General features: G+C 41.5%; 2 protein-coding genes across 11 annotated transcripts in view; one reads left to right on the top strand and one right to left on the bottom strand.

The window, feature by feature from the left end:
- Positions 1-8416, top strand: part of LOC117224818 (UNC93-like protein) — a 36979-nt gene extending 28563 nt beyond the window's left edge. The window contains exons 5-7 of the mRNA XM_033477969.2: positions 2459-2618; positions 3616-3883; positions 5187-8416. Of these exons, the coding sequence (XP_033333860.2) occupies positions 2459-2618; positions 3616-3883; positions 5187-5458 (700 nt within the window). The 3' untranslated portion in view covers positions 5459-8416. The remainder of the gene's footprint in view (positions 1-2458; positions 2619-3615; positions 3884-5186) is intronic.
- A 2687-nt stretch (positions 8417-11103) lies between these two features.
- Positions 11104-20534, bottom strand: part of pdm3 (POU-domain protein pdm3) — a 334644-nt gene continuing 325213 nt past the window's right edge. For 6 of the 10 annotated variants that reach the window (XM_033477982.2, XM_033478017.2, XM_033478030.2 and 3 more), the window contains 2 exons: positions 12212-12366; positions 11104-11426 (listed from right to left, as the gene is read on the bottom strand). In XM_033477982.2, the coding sequence (XP_033333873.1) occupies positions 11302-11426; positions 12212-12366 (280 nt within the window). In that variant the 3' untranslated portion in view covers positions 11104-11301. The remainder of the gene's footprint in view (positions 11427-12211; positions 12367-20534) is intronic. The other 4 variants (XM_033477992.2, XM_033478021.2, XM_076521308.1 and 1 more) reach the window with 1 other exon arrangement.

Raw genomic sequence — 20534 nt, 5'->3', positions numbered from 1 at the left:
TTGTTTCTAATAAAATAATAAATATTGAACGTTCGCGGTGTGAATCTAAGACGGCTAGATAAATTATTGTGCAAAATCAAAATCACGTGCGCCAATTATAAGAAGAAGAAGTTAGAGAGAAGATTGAAAAATGATTGAAACAACGGTCTTCATAAACTCTTAGATTTTTTTATTGTATATTGTACTTCATTCGCACGTTTCAGTCACGGATGCATAAAATCCACAGATTATCGGCGGCTTACGTAATACCGTCTCCGTCAGAAAAAATGATCACCGGCAAATTAATTCTTTCATGCCTCGCCACGAGACGAATTCAATTAACACGACCGACTGCGCTCTTTTATTTTCATTCCACCTGGGAACAGCCACCGCATCTTCATTAACACGTTGAATGCCACGGGGGTGACCGACACTTAACACTTAGCCAACCCAATAAGGAGATCTCCCCGTTTTAAATTCAGTCGGTTAACGACCGAATGGATCATTAATGAAAAATTAAAAACGACTGCTTCATTTTATTAAGATTTGCAAGAGGTACGAATGCTGAAGAAGTAATCGATGCCATATAAGTTTGCTTCATAATGTTTGTTTAATCGAATGAAATATTTTAATTTTATGCAAATTTTTGAGGTTTCTAGCGCGGTCGTGGAAGTGTTAACACGTTCCGTGCCGAGCTTTTTTTACTCGAATCTTCACACTTTGATATTTTACTAAAACTTGATGTATTACGTGCAATTATTAATTCTCGTACACATAACAACGTAACAAAAACTTATCAACGCCCATTCTTGCGGTGGAAATTGATTCTTCGGTTCTAAATTTCTTGTAAACAATTTGTTCAGTTCACTAAGTAAACATGCAAGCGTGTACCATCGATGGTACACGTGGCACGGAACGTGTTAACCTGGCGGTGACGCCATGGGGGTCACCGGTGATCGGCGCGCCCAAATTGATAGAAATATATATAATTTCAAACAAATGTCAATATCTAAAATTTTGTATTATTACCATCGTCGATTCAAACAGTGGCCCCTGTCGCAATTAACATGTCAAACATGGTTATACACTGTGACTTATCTATTGCAGATAATATATTTCAACATTATATGTATCACATAAAAGAATATTCATCGTGGCGCCACGGACAATTTCTGTAAAACCGGTGTGGCATTCAACGTGTTAAACCGAGGAAGAACTGAAAACAAATACAGGGTTCCCCGGAAAGAATCATCCGATTTCAAAAATTTATATTTTAAAAAATTACACACAGAAAATTATAATTCAAACACGAATATAACGGGGAAATGTGCGAGTTTTACTTTTTACCCCATTGGCACTTGGAGGTTCGGAATTTTCTTAACACGGAACTACCAAACCGTCGGATTGGTCGCAGTTCATCCGATAATATGGTTCTACACAGTTGGCCTCCGAGATCACCCGACCTAACCCCATGCGACTTCTTCCTTTGGGGATTTGTGAAGGATCTTGTCTTTGTACCACCTTTACCTACAAGTGTAAATGAACTGAAAAAACGCATTTGTGATGCTGTACAAACAATTACCAGAGATACATTACACCGTGTTTGGCAAGAACTTCCATATCGCAATGATATCATACGTGTAACGAAAGGAAGTCGTATTGAACACTTGTAAACAAAAACTCACACATTTTCCCGTTATATTCGTGTTCGAATTATAATTTTCTGTGTGTAATTTTTGTTTTGTCCGTACGTTCGGTTAGTCGCCTAACGTACATGCGCGACCGAACTATTGTACGCTCGATTCGCGCTTCCTACGGCAAATTAATGACGTGGAAGGGTCTCTAGTAGTCTTAGAGAACTTTATTTTTTGTGTTGTACTCTCTGCGAGCGCTGGTGGAAGAATGCTCTTCCAACGCTGGAAAGTCGTGGAAGAGCACCCGTGGATGGAGGTAGATTGTTTATTATTGGTCAAGGCACGAATCACCCCTTGGAGGGGGGTGTCTGCCTTGACCCTTGTTGGGGCCTGAGAGGGTTTCCCCAATGGTGGGACCTTTTTATGGCCCTTGTCTCTGGACGCAACAATTTTTTAAAATATAAATTTTTGAAATCGGATGATTCTTTCCGGGGAACCCTGTATATCTCTGATGAACAACGCGTGTACGATCGAATATTTCTCGGCAGCGAACAGCACTCGCGGTCGATCATCTAAGTCGCGGCATACGTATATCAGCTACGGTAGAAGTAGTGTCCGATCGATTCGTGAATGAAACGAAATGCATTGCACGGTGAATCATAAATCCTCCGCGTATATAGCCGGATGCATTCGCGAATTGCGGAGTCGATGGCAGATTGAATCGCGACCAGGGGTCGCGATATTGTTCCCGCTCGAAGAATCACGACAATAATTGCATCGATTAATTGTGACCGATCCGCACGTAGGACCCGACGCATCCGAATCTGTTGTTCACTATGTTCCAGGTACAATAGAGGTAGATCTGGTTCAGCGACAGGATTGTCGGGCATTAAACTGCTGGCCGTGACGTTGAAACTGTTGAAGGAAAAGAGCCAGCTCTTGATACTGCCAATTATTATATTCATCGGAGCTGAACAGGCGTTTCTGTTCGCCGATTACAATGCTGTTAGTTGCTTTCTACCATCCTTCTCTTGACATCTCGTGGGCCTGTTTATCGCTGGAACTGCCACAACGGGGCAGCTCCAACGACAGCCGCGCGTCTCTTTGTGAGCATGACAAGAATTCGGAAACTGCTTTTCTCGATGCCGTTGAATGCAAACGGAAAATATGACTGTGCGCCATTGTTCTTCGAGCAAGATAAATATTATCTTAGTCCTCGCGACAGTTCGTCGTACAGCTTCCGGCAAAACGGTGCTTTTTGTAGACTTTTTTCTATGATTCCGGAAGATTCAACGAAGTTGATTATTCATTTCTCCATTCCATTTTTTTTGATTCCACCAACAATTGGTACCTCGTTGATTAATTGAATCGGGAGAAATGAGAGACTTAAAATAATTTGTATATTTTCGTTTGCATTTAAAAAAAATTGTTAAAACTGTTGTACGCGTCTCATTATCATTGAGTTTCATTTAAATGCAAGACATTTCAAACGGACATATAATAATTCAGAAAAACGAATTTAAATTTAGAGTCGACCCCTTGAACTACGATTTGTTTCACAGTTGCATTAATTAGCACTTTCTTATCGCCTATGAATTACTATACGAGAAAGACAATTTCTATTCATTGCACGCCAATCTTTATTATAATATTTAAATATTCATTATTGAAGAGTCAAGTTTTGCATCGCTTTGAAATAAGTTATACTCGAAATCTTTGTAACTAGTTTAATAATAAATATTAAATATTATTAATGTTAAATATTACAGCGCGAGAGATTGAAATGGTTTTGACATGATATAAATAGAATCCTAGAAAACTATAGTATCAATTAGTAGAGAATAAATAGAATGAGAAATCGGAATGAATCGAAAATTGTCGAACGATTCAATATAAGAAAACGTGATCGATTCGCTTGCGAAAATCAGAAGTCTCGAAACTGGTTTGCAGTCTGAAAGCGATTTCGCCGCAGCTGTTTCTGATTGAGTGACGTTGGTTGCAGTCATTTGTGTCCTGTGCCTGGGGAATTAGCAACATTGGCTACGTGATGATCTGCTTCGGTGTGACGAACGCTGTGGCTGCACTTGGGGCAGGTTCCATAATGAAGTTAACAGGGAGGAAGGCCTTAATGGTGTTTGCCTTCTGCCTTCACATGGGAATTCTCGTGTTCCTGCTTCGCTGGAAACCGACGCCTGATCAAAGCTCAATGTTCTTCCTCATGTCTGGATTATGGGGTCTATGCGACGCTATGTGGCTCGTTCAAGTAAATGGTATGCGTATCCGTCCTAATCTAGAACACGAGATATTGATATGATGACATTATTTAACATGAGAAAATATTTTATTGAGTCGTACGCATCGTTCAAAAATATTAGTAATAGCATCAGTCAAACGAGCAACATTTGACCTAAACAACTGATGCTAATACATTTTAATTTCGTGCTCGTTCACTGTAGAATACTAACTTACCTTCTGCTGGCCAACTTTACCGGCAGCAGTAAAGATAGCTCTTTTCCTGAGCCGCAGCCAGTAACAGAATGCATTCGTTACCAACAGTGGGACATTCCATATCTACTGTCGATACAGTGCACCAACTGTTGAGAAAGCAACATCTGCTTTGTTCAACCGATGGTAACCGACTGTATTGATTTTGAAAATGTAACAATTTGAATGTGCAATTATTACACTGAAAATTTGAATGTTATTTATTACTTCGACACGTTGCTCTTTCGAAATTGACATTCCTGAATGATTCATTCTAGGAAATCTGAACTAAAAATGTTATCATTAAACTGCAGATTTCATGCAGTCTTGATCAAACTCAGTAGATAAAATATAAAACAGAAAATCGATTAAAAGAATTTAACACTTCGATGAAGCCATTTCAATGATTGGACTGTGCCTAAGAGAAACTCGATGATTTTCATTTAAATATTAATTTCAATTGAAGTTGTAACATTACATGAATCTAAATAATTTGATGAATTATGCGTGAGATTATTGTAATTGTTAAACAATTTGATAAGAACCTCTTAACTCTTAGCCTTCGAGTTTAGACTTGGTTTACGACTTTTTTGATTTTCCTTTCTTAAAACTATTGCAGTATTATTATCTTTCGATGGTACAAATGCTCTCTTGTGTTCCATAAATTTGGACAATTTTGCAATAGTTGCATACAAATCTGCAATTTTCTAATTGCATAGTCATGTACGGACAATTTATTAATATTCTTCAAAAATGTATCATATGCTTCATGATTGAATTTTAAGCAACCGAGAAGGGTAAAATAAAATTCTAGATTCAGTGACGAGTTTCAATCATCTCTAAATAATGCGAAGCTTTTATTTTAAATTGAACAAGGGTATTTATGAGGGATAATTGTGAAATTTCCTATCAATCGTAATCAAATAAAGTATTCATTTCATCTCAAAACAAAACATATTTCAATGCTTTCTATAAATACTAGAGAAATTGAAAGAGTATCAACTTCAGTTCTTTAAAATAGAACTTCTTTATTTGACTCCTAATTCTTGCAATCGATGAAAAATATAATAAATATAAATATAATTTCAGCACTATCAGGCATCCTGTTCCCCGGAAAAGAGGAAGCAGCATTCTCGAACTTCCGGCTATGGGAATCCACAGGGTCTGTGGTCACGTACGCCTACAGTCCTTATCTCTGCACCCAAACGAAGTTGTACGTACTGATGGGAGTCCTCTGCCTCGGGATGATCGGCTATGGTCTCATCGAATGGTCCGGGAAGGCCGATCGAAGAATTCCGGAACCAAAATCTGATTTCGAGTTGGTGGCAAACGGAGACGCGAACGATACAACGAAACTATGAATGAACATTCCACGAAAATTCTCCGACGAAAGTACTCGCGTAAACGTTAGTTGAAACTTGTAGCAGAAAGCGCAGAGTGTCCATAAAACTGTTCATCCTCGCGGAGCGGACTCAGGGCCCGATCGGACCCATATAATAAACATACTTTACGAGTTCGTCAGGCGAAGGCTGGGCATAAGTTTCGTGTTTCCAATTGACGGTGAAATCGATAGAGAAGATAAATGATTTCGTAGACACTCTGGCTGCGAAAAGATTGTCGAAAAATAGGGAGCGAAATAAACAGTTGCCTTTTGTTTTATACAAATTTCTGTTGTTGACATTGTTTTGGAACCTCCAATAGAAAATTACCTCGTCAAAGCGATGTGTTCAATGCTCCATGGACACGATTTATTTTCGAATATTTATTGACAGAAACAGAAACAAGTTCGTCACTGTGAATTATAAATATATATATATAGCCCAAATAAGTAACATATTCAGAATATCAATTTATTATAATCGTAATAATTATATTCAATATTGTTGCAGCAGTACTATTCGTGGAATAGTCTTCAATATCTGTTACAATGATTGAAAACCCTTCTGAATCACGTGGAACAAAATCACTGTCCCTGTTACAGAAAAATTCTCGCTTCTATATATTATATCGTAAGTCTTATCGAAATGAAACAAGTGGAATACGTGTCCGAAGAAAGTCGTCCCACCGCGTTTGAAACGGAACCTAATGAGAATGCTTTGATCGAAATTCATACGATCCCGTCGGTGTAATTAGTTTCACTGGAGAAAATTCCGCTAGATTGTACGAATCGAAAACGAACAACGCAGTGGAAACGTTCTCGTAATACGATCGTGTAAATAATGTATAATTCCGCTATACATAAGAATCATACATAGAAATGATACATAATAAAGAGTGTCGGGCGCGAGTAAATTTACGTTTTCTGTACAAGTATAGCGCGCGTGTTCAAGTCAGGACCTGAAGGTATGATCTTTGTGTGATTTGTACCACAATATATGTTTTTATTTTATTCTTGTGGACACCTACTAGATTTTACACAGGTATTTTCGCTTAAACGCTAAAGATGTCATCCCTCCGTTCTCGCTTTAAATATGTTAGTTTAATGTTACATCGTGTGTATCTAGGTGCTAACATTCAAGCTAAAGCTACGGCTGCTTAAGTTAAATTGTATACTTAATGTGCTTAATTGCCACTTCGACTGGTACCGGTGTCATTGTGTGATGCGATTCGACGCGACGCGGTTCGCGTTCGCGATCATAGGGTGTGTGTTTTTTTTGGACGCGTGTGCGTGGTAGTTCGCGTCCGTCTCAATCGCTCCCCGTATATTATATCTGTGTGTGATACCGATTCTGTAGTGTCTCTGTGTGTGAGAGTATGTTCTTTTCGCGGGTGTCGTATGCCGATCGTTTTCATTTCTCTTTTTTTCCGCATTTTATTGTGCCGTCACGATCAATTGTCTCCCGTCTTGAGGATCGAAGGCGATGGCTCTGTTCACGAATCTGACGGCGCTCCTCCTGTCACTTCCGGCGTTTCCCCGACGACGAGGCTTCCTCCCGCCGGACGAACGAATCGCGACGTGGAATCAATTGACCCTGCATACCTTCGTGCTAACTCACCGTTTCGGTTCGCTTTCATTATTTCTTTTTTTTAAATTTTTCCCTCGCCTGATTGTGGATCGTGTGCTAGCTTAACCCTCGTTATGTACAATTCAAGTTTTGCAGTTCAGTTTATATACTTTATAAAACGTAGTAGGAACTTTGGTTTCGCTGGGCAATGTTTCAGGAGCAGTTTCCTCTTGTTTCTCTGGCTCGTTTTCTTTTTTCTTCTGCTTTTAATCGTATAATCGTATCGTTTCGCTTCGTTTCATTTCGTTCGTACATCGTTTACTCTGCTTTTCGTTATGCTTCGTTTTTTATGTTTTTGTTTTCTTTTTCTTTTGTTACTCATTGAAATCACTTTCTACTATTTCAGAATGATTGCGGTCAGGAGTGCACGTTCTCTATTTGATTTGATTTGATCTCGGTTTTTGGTTCGCTGCGACTTTTGGTGTCCTGGACAAACGATTCTACCGGAAACTGCTATAAAACATTCGCCCGTGGATCTATCTTCCTTAGAAATATGACACTCACGAATACAATTCACGATTTTTTTTGCTTTTAATACTCATGTTTATATTTCCGTAATGACCTATTTGAATATCAATTTCACGAAGAAAATACACATGATTTGTAAACTCTCTCGCAATCTTTCTCTCTCGCTCTCTCGCTTTTTTGTTTTTTTTTTTGTTTTGTAATTCAGTGCTTCGCTTTCTCTCTCGCTCACTCCCTCTCTTGCTCACGTTTAATTTTGTTTCGCCCGTCACGCGCGCGCGCGCGCCATGCTCCCCCGCACTCCACATTTTTTTTCTCGTATAACAAAATTTAATAACCGGAATATCTCTGTACAAACGTGTTTCATTCTTTCTTTCCTCGTTCTCTCTATCAAAAATGACAACATACACATCTATCTCCCGTCTCCCCCCTCCCCCCAAACGCTCCGTCGGAGCAAGAATTTTGAATTTTGAATCGTTTCCCGCTGTCCAAGTCCCCCCCCCCCGACCCCCCCCGCCCCATCAAAAAAGCCGTATACCGTCCCGCCATTCTCGCTCGTGTATAATACAAACAACGTCTCTCGATTCTCCTTATTTGTCTCACCCAGTCGTCGCCGCCTCTTTTTGTTTTCTCACGTTAATAATTCTCTCTTTGTGTGTATCGTTAGGAACAGATCACTTTTGCTCGTGTCGTAAAACCGTAACCTTAAGAGTAAACTATATACCTTAAAGTACGCAGCGGTGTACCCCTTAAAAATTTATCTTCTGTTTAACCATGTAAATTTTCTCTTCATGAATCGTCATCAAGCTATTTCATAGCTATTACGATATTAAAAGTATTAGTAGCTTTTTTGTTTTATATAATATTACAGTCCCTAGGTGTCTCCTTAATATGTACACGCTACCCTCGCGCTCCTAGCTACGCTTCTGGTAAGGATCTGGTAGTTAATATAGTCGTGACGGGCTCAATCGTCCGTTCGAGTCCGTTTGCCCCCCAACACCGCGTCGCGGTTCGACCGCCTATTGGCGCGCGGACGCCAGAGGCGGAGTCCCGGGCGTGGCCGGGGGATGTGCGTTGGGGACGGCCACGCCCCGCTGACCTGACCTCGGAACGGACCCGATTGATCGCGGCACGGCCACAGTTATCGTGTAATAGCCCATTACAACGGGAAGGGTAGTTATCGGATAGTACGTTGTGTTTACCATTTCTCTTTCTCCCGTCGACGCACACTCATACGTGCTAATTAGTTATTCGAGCTGAGATATTTAAGAAATCGTCGTACCGTTATGAGAGATGGGTGTCGCCTAGAGTATCGTTTATTACACAAGAAGGAAAAAGGTCCGAGAAAAAGTTCGGTGGCGCGCTATTCGAAAAACGACTATTTACTTCCGGACAGACGCGTGAAAGAAAGAGTTCTTCTCACTTAAGCGGAACACATTCAAAGAAACCCTATTTATCACTAACGATTACTGGGAGTACATGATTATATCATTGTGGTCGATAGTTAGCTTGATAATCGTATTTATCGATCGTTCTCCAAACGAATTCCTCTGGATGCGTGAAAGTGGAATTTGTCCGCAGAATTCTGGCTAAAACCCCGTCAACCGATCGCGCCCCGTCCACGTTCAATCGATCAGTATTCGCCGCGACGGGATCGGGACCGAACCGTCGCCCATTCGGATTCGCAGTAAATTGGTTATAGTTCGGGAGGAATATTCTATAGCAGCCGTGAGAAATTTACAAAACCGCGCGCGGCCACTCCCATCGCCGTCCGGGTGGGCGGAGCCGGGGCTCCGGGGAGGCGTGGCGAGCGCGGCCGCCTCCCAGCGACCGCGAGCAGCGATTTGATGTTGCTCCAACTACATCGGAAGCCGTGTACCATGGAATTCGCGGCAACGTCGAACGCATAGAACCGGAAGCTCGCTTTTCGGTTCCGGTCAAAGGAAAAATTGAATTTCCGCGATCGGTTCGGTCGCGATCCGGCCGGTCGGACTGGGCGCTCTCGCTTCAAACACCAGCGGGCAAGTAGATTCGAACATTTAGGAACGAAAGATGCGTAAATGTTTAATACGTATACCTCGTATATGGCAGATTATTACGGACTAGTGTTTCATTTTTTCATCTCCTATCCCTCCCCCCGCCCCCCAGAAATCTCGATCGCCATCAACGTCCCTTTCCCCCCCGTTTCGAATGCAATTTCATGAAGCATCGGAAGGATCCTTTACTTTCAAAGACGCTACGCATCGCGTGAATTTCCTCGACATGTTTGATTTCTCTCCCCTCCTCGCCCCGCCCCGCCCCTTCCCCCTGACTATTCACCTATGTTTTTTTTTATTATTTGCCTTCCCAACCGTTTTTGCGTTTTCTATTTTATCGTTTCCCCCTTTTCTCGTTTGCTTCGATCCCTAAATAGGCGCGTAATTTACAAGACGAGCACACCCAGAGAACAATGGCGGTTGAAACAGTTACGTTTTTGCTTATTACTTTTCGTTTTGTCGCGTGAACGGAAGTCCCGTAAGATAAATTCGTTTTGTATACCGGTAAGAAGAGAAAACTGAATTGGACACGATCGTTATAAACGACATCGGCGGTACTGTGAAAACATCTCCGTTGCTATTTCATGGACAACTGAATGGTATATCCCTGTGTATTATGGCATTGTGAACTATGCGATGGTACTGTGGTGTTGGTACTGTTGCTGTCGTTGCTTCAACTATGTTCTGTTCAGTGTGCAGCGGAACCACGAGGTCCCCTCAATCGATTTTTTTTTTTTTAGTCTTGTCCGCCGCGCGAGCAAGTACGAGCGCGCTGGCTCGCGCGCGACCTCTGTTTGTGCTAATTTATCGATCGCGTACGATCCTCGGCTGGCTGGAAGCTTCTCAATGTTACGAACTAGATTTTATCTGTGCGGTTACTTGCGGAATTGCTTACCCTAGAGTTTTGCGAGTCGAGGCGCGGACCGCTCGGATACGGTCCCGTCAACGCAGGCATCCCCGCGAACGTCGCCGGCGCTGTCCGATAGAATGGAAACCGAAAGCCCGCGAAATTTCAAATTTCGATTAATCGTCCGTTGGTAACGCATCGGCCTCGCGGCTCGCGGAGACGCTGCGATCGATCCCGCGACTCACTGGCCGCTGGTAAACGGATAATCGACGCGTACCACGCGTTGGTAAACGCGTTCGCTCGATCGCCAGCTGCCGGGATCGATCGGACCGGTCCCGGCGATCGACGCTCGACTCCTGTACATCACATTATTCATCGATTAAAGATTATTTACAGATAGGTCTCGTATACGCCTGCAATCACAATGATCATTGCATCGACCGGCAGCACAGCTGCGCTCATCGTGCCGCCTTCAAATTCAAAGCCGGCACTCGTTGAAACGCTTGAATGTTTAAACTGTTCTATCAACCCGCCGATTTGTCGGAGTATATTAATAATGCGACACTGAGATTCGATTTTCTTCCCTGCTCGCAGTTTCAACGATTCACCGAGCGGATCCACGATGAAACAGCCCGCGTTCCCAGGATCGGCGGCTCTTCTTCTTCTCCTTCTTCTTCTTCTCCGTCTTCTTTCTCTTCTTCTGCTCCTTCTTCTACTTCTTCTCCTGCTTCGTGTTCTTCTTCGACTACTTGTTCGGCCGCTGCTGCGCAATGATCGAGTCCTTAAAGCTTCACTTTTGTTCACTGGTTCTGTTCGTGGCGACAGGTTCTTCATGCGACGCCGCACTATCTTTAGATCACGTTCTTCGCCATCGATCTCACCGTGTTCTTCAGGGCCTGCCTCCTGTTGCAGAACCAAATCCTTATCACCTCCCTGTCGTAGCCTAGCCTGCCCGCCAGGTTGCTGATGTCCGTACCTGCACATTCGGTTCGTCGAAATTAGAACGATGCATTCGTGCGTCAAAAGTGGTGAACGAACAAAGAAGTTCGGAGTTCGTTCGTTCAGGTTAATTGGAGAGATAATGTGACACCGTTGTTCGATCAGACTTGAAAATTCATTTTTAGGCTAATACATTGCATTCTCCTAATTTGATTGGGATCCGTAAAACGTAAGAACTTAACGTGCAGTTTAACTTTTAAATTTTGATTTCATTGACCTTTGCATTGCACTACGACTTTTTTCACAATTATGCTGCTCGACGCTTCTTTGTCTACATACGTTAGATAATTTACATTTATCGAACACTAATCCTTACATCGACGTATAAATGAGTCGTTTATTTTGAAAGTGGCACAAGTCACTTTGTTTTTAAGTCGATATATTTAAGGGTTTGCGTTTGAACACGTTTAAAAATACGGATGCTAACTTTCGAGAAGATTTACTTGTATTTGTTATCTCGGGATACCGATATTTTTCTCAGTATAAATAATTTCGTATAAACATTAAAAAATCACCACTTTTCATTACGGTAAAGTGACTTATGCCACTTTCAAAATAAACGGCTCAAATGTTGATAATAGAAAAGCAGAATTTGATTTCTACTTAAGTGGATCGCGTTCCGAGCGTTCGCAACGAGTCCGACGCGAGAATATAGGGCAACGGGTTAAGTAAGTAGTTTAATATAACGAGATTTTTAAGGCTGTCGGCGCGCGGCGGCGAAAGTGTTAATGAACCGGGTAAATAATTGAACGCGTGACTCACCGTTCGGATGAGTATTCCTCTTGAAATGGGCGGTCAGCACCTCCAGAGCCTGGGGCGTGAACGAAGTTCGCCGCTTCCGTTTCTTGGTCGGCTCCACCCCCATGAACTCCGTCAGGGGACCCATCCCGCTCTTGTACCTGTAATCAACAAGCACACTGTTCCCCTTCAGGTTCGACAAAACCGCTCGTTTTCAATGGATCTATCTAATAAACAAAACGGTAACGGAAACGAGACGGGACAGCAAGCGATAGAAAGGAACGGACAGTGAGAAGAAAAGTAGAAAAGAACGAAGAAGAAGTGAACGAAAGAAAACAAACGGGAAGGGTGCCGAAGCCGGCGCCCGGCCGAAATTTAATCAGACTAGAAACACAATATTTTAACGAACTAGGATATCGTTGACAGTGTCGATTGTGCCGATACGTTCTCTCGCCGCCTCCGTCGATCCGCCTCCCGAAAAACAAAAATCCGGGCATACTCAGTCCGATGGACTGGAGTCGTCACGGAAATTCAATTTCCATTTGACGCCGGGCGCAAATATCCGGCGATCGTGCTCTAATCAAATATTAAAACAAAACAGGAGAACCGGCCCCGGTCTGTTAACTCGGCAAACTTTCTCCGCGTCAAAGCGCGCCCGCGAAACCGGAAGCGGCATCGTAAACAGCCCGGTCGGTACGGTGCGCGGCGTTCATCTCGATCCTCTTCCCGATCGAGGGCCGATCCCGGAGATCGACTACGAACGGCCCACTTTTGTTGTCTGGAGTCGAACCGATCCATTCCACGTTTTATTTTATCCACCGACGCGCCCTTTGCTCTGTATCTTTCCTCTAACCCTTTGCGCTTTAAACTATTGGGTTGGCAACTAAGTAATTGCCGATTTCAGTTATAGATGTCTCTCACTCCCATTTTTATGATATCCGTAAATGTTATATTATAAAATTAATATTATTATTATTATGTTATTTTTTATTATCCGTGAATGTTAGCAACTGGACAAATCGAATGCAGCGGTCAAGGAAAAGCGACCAGAATTGGTCAATCGTAAAGGTGTCATTTTCCACCAGGACAATGCTAGGCCGCACACGTCTTTGTCCACTCGGCAAAAATTGATGGATATTGGTTGGGAATTGATGTTACACCCACCATATAGCCTAATCTCGCGCCATCGGATTACCACTTATTTCGATCCCTGGACAACTCCCTTCGTGGTAAAACTTTTAACGATGATGACGCTGTAAAATCTCACTTAATTTAGTTTTTGGCCGAGAAGGATCAGACTTTCTACGAGCGTGGAATTTTCAAGTTGTCAGAGAGATGGCACAAGGTCATCGAACAAAATGGAAAATACATTACAGATTAAACTTCATTCCAAGTAAAAAAAAATTTTTATTTCATTGAACAAATCGGCAATTACTTAGTTGCCAACCCAATATTTCCTTCCTTTTATTTCAGAATTTGCTATAACGCGATCCAACCGTACTCCCGTATGATATTTTGCGACCTAATTAGAACCAGATATACTACAATTGTTGCACCAATCATGTAATTGTGTAATTTGCCGCGTAATTTACTCGTGAATACAATGCGAATCATGAGAATAAACTATTAATGCAAAAGTGAATGTCGAGTTTGATTTGACATAAGAGTGCAAAGGATTAAAAGAATGTCTGACACGAGTCTCTTTGGAAAAATTACAGGACTGAATGCGTTTAGCCATCTTGCTATCTTCATTGCAATATGTGTTTGAATTAAGAAACCTGTTTAATTGTTTCCAACGAAAGATTGCTTACGATTTCAACAGTTCTAAACGAAAAAAAAAAACGTGGAATCGGTCTTTCGTGCGGTACGGGGAAATTGAAGCGTTTATCACGTTTCATAAATTTATTTTGAGACAATTCTGTGGAAATTTCAATGACATGTTCCCTCGTCATCCGCACCCAGCTGGAAACCTTGAATGGCGCGTATAAAACTGATCGATATTGTAAAATTTCTTCTGTACTACACGAAGAGTGAAAATGATAATTTTTGCAAGAAACATAGTTTCACAGCATGCGAGTAGTTCAAGAAATCTTTTTCTACAACGGAATCATCGTGATTGATGAGCACAATGCGAAGGCTTTTTAACCTGCGCAGAAGCATCGTTCTGTGATTTAATGCAATTTTTGTGTCATTTTGAGAATACCTGTGCCACAGCGGCTGACTTCAAAACTATTGAGGAGAAAGGAGAAATTCAAAGGGCTGTAACATCGTTCAAAAGAATCGTATCTGAATCGTTCTTGGTTCATTTTAAAGGCTCGAGTCTCTACTTTATACCTATTTTAGTTATTCTGATCTAGAGTGGCTGTGCCCTTCGCAGCAGCACTTTCTGTAACAAGGTTCGCCTATCGACGACCTTTGACGACGCATCATCTTTGTTGACCTCCGAGCAGATAAAAAAAATTTTTCTGTCGGATAGAATTAACGAGAACATTAATCGTAAAATTTCCCCTATGCAACGAGCACAAAAACATTGTGCCACGAATTTCTGATATCATTCTACGACGATACTAGCGCAAGCATCAGTCTTTCAGGAACCAAAAATCGATGTGAAAATTTATAGCAATTTAGCGAACTACAAGCGGCTGTATCTTTGCAACAAATAATCGTACGGATACAATTCTGGGCTCATTTCATAGAACGGAGTCTCTGCTTCCGAACTCGTTCGAGTTCTTTCGATCTGAAGTGGCTGCGGCGTCCACAGCAGCACGTTTCGCAACGGAGTCCGCATTTCCCCGAAAACTCGGTACCCCCGGGAATCGCGGTGTTTTTTTAGTTGGTAATTGAAGTGTTGACAGTTTGGATAATTGTAAAATCAATACTTTGATACCGGTAACGTTACCGTGAAATTGGTACCGTTAAAATAGTTCATCAACGTTCGGCGCGCGACGTGCGGCCATTAAAAAAAAAAAGAAGAAAAGAGAGAACAGAACAAAAAAAATACTGAAAAACAAGAGGCAGCAAAGCGTTCGGGGAACATTTGTCCCGGTGACTGATTGGTCGGCGAACTTTTCGCGAGAGCGTTGGCTAAGCGTCGTCGGGCCAAATGAAATTAGCGATCGAAGCGTCGCGGCTCGAAAAAAAGCCCGTGGCCGTAAACAGGAGAACTTCCGGCGGGATCGCGAGCAAACGAGAATTATAAACGGACGGCTAGCGGAGGGCTGCGCGAGGAGGGTGAACGGGTGGCTAGGTGCCGCAGCGGGATTTATGTTTTTAATTTAACACCGTATGACCAACTGTCGAGCCCCGCCGAAAAAAGTGCAGGCCGAGCCATTAGCATCGCGCGGTGATATTTCGTCGAATCCGCGAAAACAATATGCTAATGGAGAACCGTGCGAGCGCGAAGAACCGATGCTTTCGAACCGGGGGTGAGTTTACGCCCGGCTGGAGAAGTGGGATCCGGAAACAGTGGTGTGGGTGGGACACGCCGGACTCGTTCCCTGTCGGACATTCGTTCCCCGTGTTATTTGGAAAGCTGACTGTCAAAAACTGGTGATCCATTTGATTATTGCTGCGTTGATTGTTGTTAACCGCCGCGCAAGGGCTTCGCTCCGAGAGTAGATCGCGAAATTTTTATACGCCGGCCAAACTACCCGCGCCTCGTTTTGTACTCCCCTGTTTTACACGGTCTCACTTATTTTTGTTTATCTTCTGGTCTTCTCGCAAACGGTTTCATTTCGTCGCTGTTGTTTTAGTTATTTATCCGCGGCAGCTCGTGCACAGAGCGTTTCGTTTATCTTGCCCATTGAAGTATTGCGGTCTTGCGAAATAAGTTGCGAATTTAGAAATTTATGCTGGACATTCGCGCTCTAATCGCATTTTGATGTTAAATGGTTCATCGTTCTTGGGAAATAAGTTGCAAATCTGGAGATTTGTGCTGGACATTCGCTCTCTAATAGCGTTTTTCTGTTAAATGGTTTATTGTTCTTGGGAAATAAGTTGCGAATCTAGAAATTTGTACTGGACATTCGCGCTCTAATCGCGTTTTGATGTTAAATGGTTCATCGTTCTTGGGAAATAAGTTGCGAATCTAGAGATTTGTACTGGACATTCGCGCTCTAATCACGTTTTGAAGTTACATGCTTCGTCAATCTTGCGAAATAAGTTGTGAATCTAGAGATTTGTACTGGACATTCGCGCTCTAATCGCATTTTGAAGTTAAATGGTTCATCGTTCTTGGGAATTAAGTTGCGAATCTAGAGATTTGTACTGGACATTCGCGCTCTAATCACGTTTTGAAGTTACATGTTTCGTCAATCTTGAGAAATAAGTTGTGAATCTAGAGATTTGTACTGGACATTCGCGCTCTAATCGCATTTTGAAGTTAAATGGTTCATCGTTCTTGGGAATTAAGTTGCGAATCTAGAGATTTGTACAGGACATTCGCGCTCTAATCACGTTTTGAAGTTACATGTTTCGTCAATCTTGCGAAATAAGTTGTGAATCTAGAGATTTGTACTGGACATTCGCGCTCTAATCGCATTTTGAAGTTAAATGGTTCATCGTTCTTGCGTAATAAGTTGCGAATCTAAAGATTTGTGCTGGATATTCGCGCTCTAATCGCGTTTTCAAGTTCCATGCTTCGTCAATCTTGCGAAATAAGTTGTGAATCTAGAGATTTATACTGGACATTCGCGCTCTAATCGTGTTTTCGAGTTCCATGGTTCGTCAATCTTGCGAAATAAATTGCGAATCTAAAAATTTGTGCTAAACCAGTTAGCTGTGTTTGACGAGTATACTAGTCACGGGAAAGTGGCAGTATTTTGTATCATGACGAATATACTCGTGGTGCGTAAAAAGTAGCTATTTAAATTCTAATTTTAGTGAAAACAAAAACAAATTCTCAAATTTTAAGATGATTAGAATATTTCTACTTTCTACTCGAAGTCGTTTACATTGTTATAAAAATAAGATTAGAAAAGATTCGCGATATTGGTGTTCGACGTGCCATTATGTATTATTCCTTGCTTTGTCGAATTGTACCACTCTACAGCAGCAATATGAATGTTTTAGTTTTATAAGTATTTGATTTACTCTGCGTTTTTCGTTCATTATGTATGTAATATATGTTAATGAATCAGTAAATCGTGGTAATAAAATTATTAATTTTATGAAATAAAGTCGGGATGTATATAAGTGTGAGGTCTAAAAAGGAGGCGCCACAGCTAACTGGTTAACTGGTTTAACACATTTTAATCCTACTTTGAAGTTACACGTTTCGTTTATCCACTAAACTATCAGTCTCGTTAAATAAGTTGCCGATCTAGAAACACGATCATTCAGCATTCACAGTCTAATCGTATTTTGCGATTAACACATTCCGTTTGCTTGGTCCGCTGAAACATCGCGATCTTGTGAAGTAAGTTGCGAATTTCGAAACACGCATTCGACGTTCACGATCAGATCGTATTTTCGAAGTGATATCGTGTTCCATAAAATATTCGATAACGAGGTGAAGGGAATGTTTGTTTTGTCATCGACGAGTTGGCGAAATTGTTTCCAATCGTTGTTAATGTTCCATATAGGTTACAACTTATTTTGTAATAAGTGAATTTATCAACCGTTCGGTTGGTTCAATGAAGAACCGAATCGTGTTTACGAAATCGATCGAAAAAAGCTCGCCGTCGACTTCCGTTGTTGTAACAAGAAGTAATGAAAATTAACTGCAACGGTGATCACGCTTTCACCGTAAGTTGCATTTTTAACGGCGACTGTTTATTAATTGCCGTAGCAACGTTCCATTTGAAAGATTGATTAAATTTCGATAAAGCGCCTGTCGAAAAACAGTGGTTTAAAGACTGCGCCTTTGATGGCATCGAGCCATAACGTTGTCTCTCCCTCTTTCTCTCTCTCTCTCTCGTCGAAACGGGTAGATCAAGTGCGGCACGGTGAAAAGCATTTAAAGAACCCCGAAAATACCGTTGTATCGTTTTCAATTAAACAACTACCGATAGTTAATTTATAAAATCCGAATGAAATTAGCCGGAACAATGAGCAAACGATTGAAAAGGGTAGCCCAGAATCGGCCGGGCATCGAATTTCAGCGTCGAAGTGGCGAAATGAATCCGGAATTGCGAAACTACCGGCTAATCAATTACGAAATAAATTCGAGTGATTAACGAATGGTATAGCGTGACAAATGTAAAGCAGAGGGGGCCGGGGGAGGGGTGGAAGGGGCGGTCGGAGGAGGACACTTAAACGTTGGATCGAGCAACGTGGAAACGCGCGCCGCCTCTCGGAGCCGATTATAAATACCATGATTGCCACTTTTGTGCCAATTTGGTACGGGCCGTGCGCTCAATGATCTTAATAAACCGTCGACTTAAAAAGGGAACGCTATTATCGCGCGTTCGTTCGCGGCGCAGGTGAGAAAAGTCGGCGTCGCCGCTCGCCGGGACGGTAGGACGGAAACGGGAGGCGTGGAGGGTGAGCTCTCGAGCACCGTGTACGCGCACAGGTGAGAAGCCAAACGGAAAGAGAGACGAGGATCACAGCCGGCTGGATAAGGACGCCGCTAAACGTGTTCGCGGGCTTTAATCCGCGGAGTTTGCACGCCGCCGAGAGGAACAGAGAAGACAAACACGAACAGAGGAATTAAACGTCTCTCGGGAGAAGGGAAAGCTTCTAATTCACACCGGGGGGAGAGAAAAAAAAAAGTCACACAACGCCACACACGATTGCGCATTTCTTTCTTCCGCCTGCACGCTTTACAAACCCTGGCGAAACCGATAACTTCCTATACCCAAATGAAATTGATCTCTTCATCCGTGAAAGTGTGACTTTACATTTTCACACTCCGTGAAACCCTGCTGCTGCTGCGGCGTTGCTGTCTTGATTTTCTAGCGGGTACATTTTTTAACGTTATAAATGGACAGTTAATTTTTAGGCTATTTTGTTCCACGCAGATCGCAACGATTCGAACGAAACTTCAATTTCTGCCAATAAGTTTGCATTTTATTGTTAATGATTGTTAAGCGGTTCGCGGTCATCGGGTCATTTTGATCCAGTGTATTTTTAATCGTCACACCTAATTATTCTATCTACAGATTGTTGTTTTACTAGGAACGGCTGAGAAATAGATCTACAGTAAAAATCTTCAGAAATATATATTTTGAAAAATTAATAAATAAACCAGAGAATTAGTAAAATCATCGTCGATCGTGTAGTTGTAAAATTTGTTCGTCGTTGGATGGTTAATTATATTGTTACTACTATTGGACTGCAAACTTAGTGCATTTATAATAAAAATAGGTGCGTGAATTTTAACCCTTTGCACTCGAGTGGTGACTCTAAAATTGTTATAGCGTATTTCAAGATAATTTTTAAAGTAACAAAGTTTACATTTCAGAAATTGTTAAAAGTGTAACTGTTCTACGAGTCACCGCAAGACTCAATTTCATATTCATAAAATGCACTTTGTCATATAAAATGGAAATACTATAAGTCAGAAAAATTATTTTAAGTTTATGACTAAAATAGCTTCAAGGCAAAGGGTTAATAAAATGAATCTACTAAAATAATATGAGGACCTTTATGTTATTATTTTCAGCTCACCGAAATGATTAAAGCAAGAAAGAAATTTCTATTTGACCCAATTTGTTGGGTTTCTTACAATCCGAAAAGATCATTTGCATTTTGCACGCGCATAATATAATAAAATATATAATAAGTAACATTTTCGAAGATTCTGACTCGTTAAAAAGACGACTGAAATAAGTTACGAAGTTACTATAAATTAACTTAACTATAAGTTATTTCAGCAATAAATTTGGTGAGTAAACAATGCAGAAATTAATGAACAACAACGCTTCTTGTTTCTCACAATAAGGAAAATGTGACTTACGCTACTATGTTTTTCCAACAAAATTATTAGAAGTCTTTCTCTGAGCCTGTTGTTATATTGGGTTTGGCAACTAAGTAATTGCCGATTTCAGTTATAGATGTCTCTCACTCCCATTTTTATGATATCCGTAAATGTTATATTATAAAATTATTATTATTATTATTATGTTATTTTTTATTATCCGTGAATGTTAGCAACTGGACAAATCGAATGCAGCGGTCAAGGAAAAGCGACCAGAATTGGTCAATCGTAAAGGTGTCATTTTCTAGCAGGACAATGCTAGGCCGCACACGTCTTTGTCCACTCGGCAAAAATTGATGGATATTGGTTGGGAATTGATGTTACACCCACCATATAGCCCTGATCTCGCGCCATCGGATTACCACTTATTTCGATCCCTGGACAAATCTCTTCGTGGTAAAACTTTTAATGATCATGACGCTGTAA

The sequence above is a fragment of the Megalopta genalis genome, chromosome 4 (genome assembly GCF_051020955.1).
Source record: "Megalopta genalis isolate 19385.01 chromosome 4, iyMegGena1_principal, whole genome shotgun sequence".
NCBI classification, from domain to species: domain Eukaryota; kingdom Metazoa; phylum Arthropoda; class Insecta; order Hymenoptera; family Halictidae; genus Megalopta; species Megalopta genalis.
Note: the sequence above shows the minus strand (reverse complement) of the source record. Positions and strands in the feature narration are given on the sequence as shown.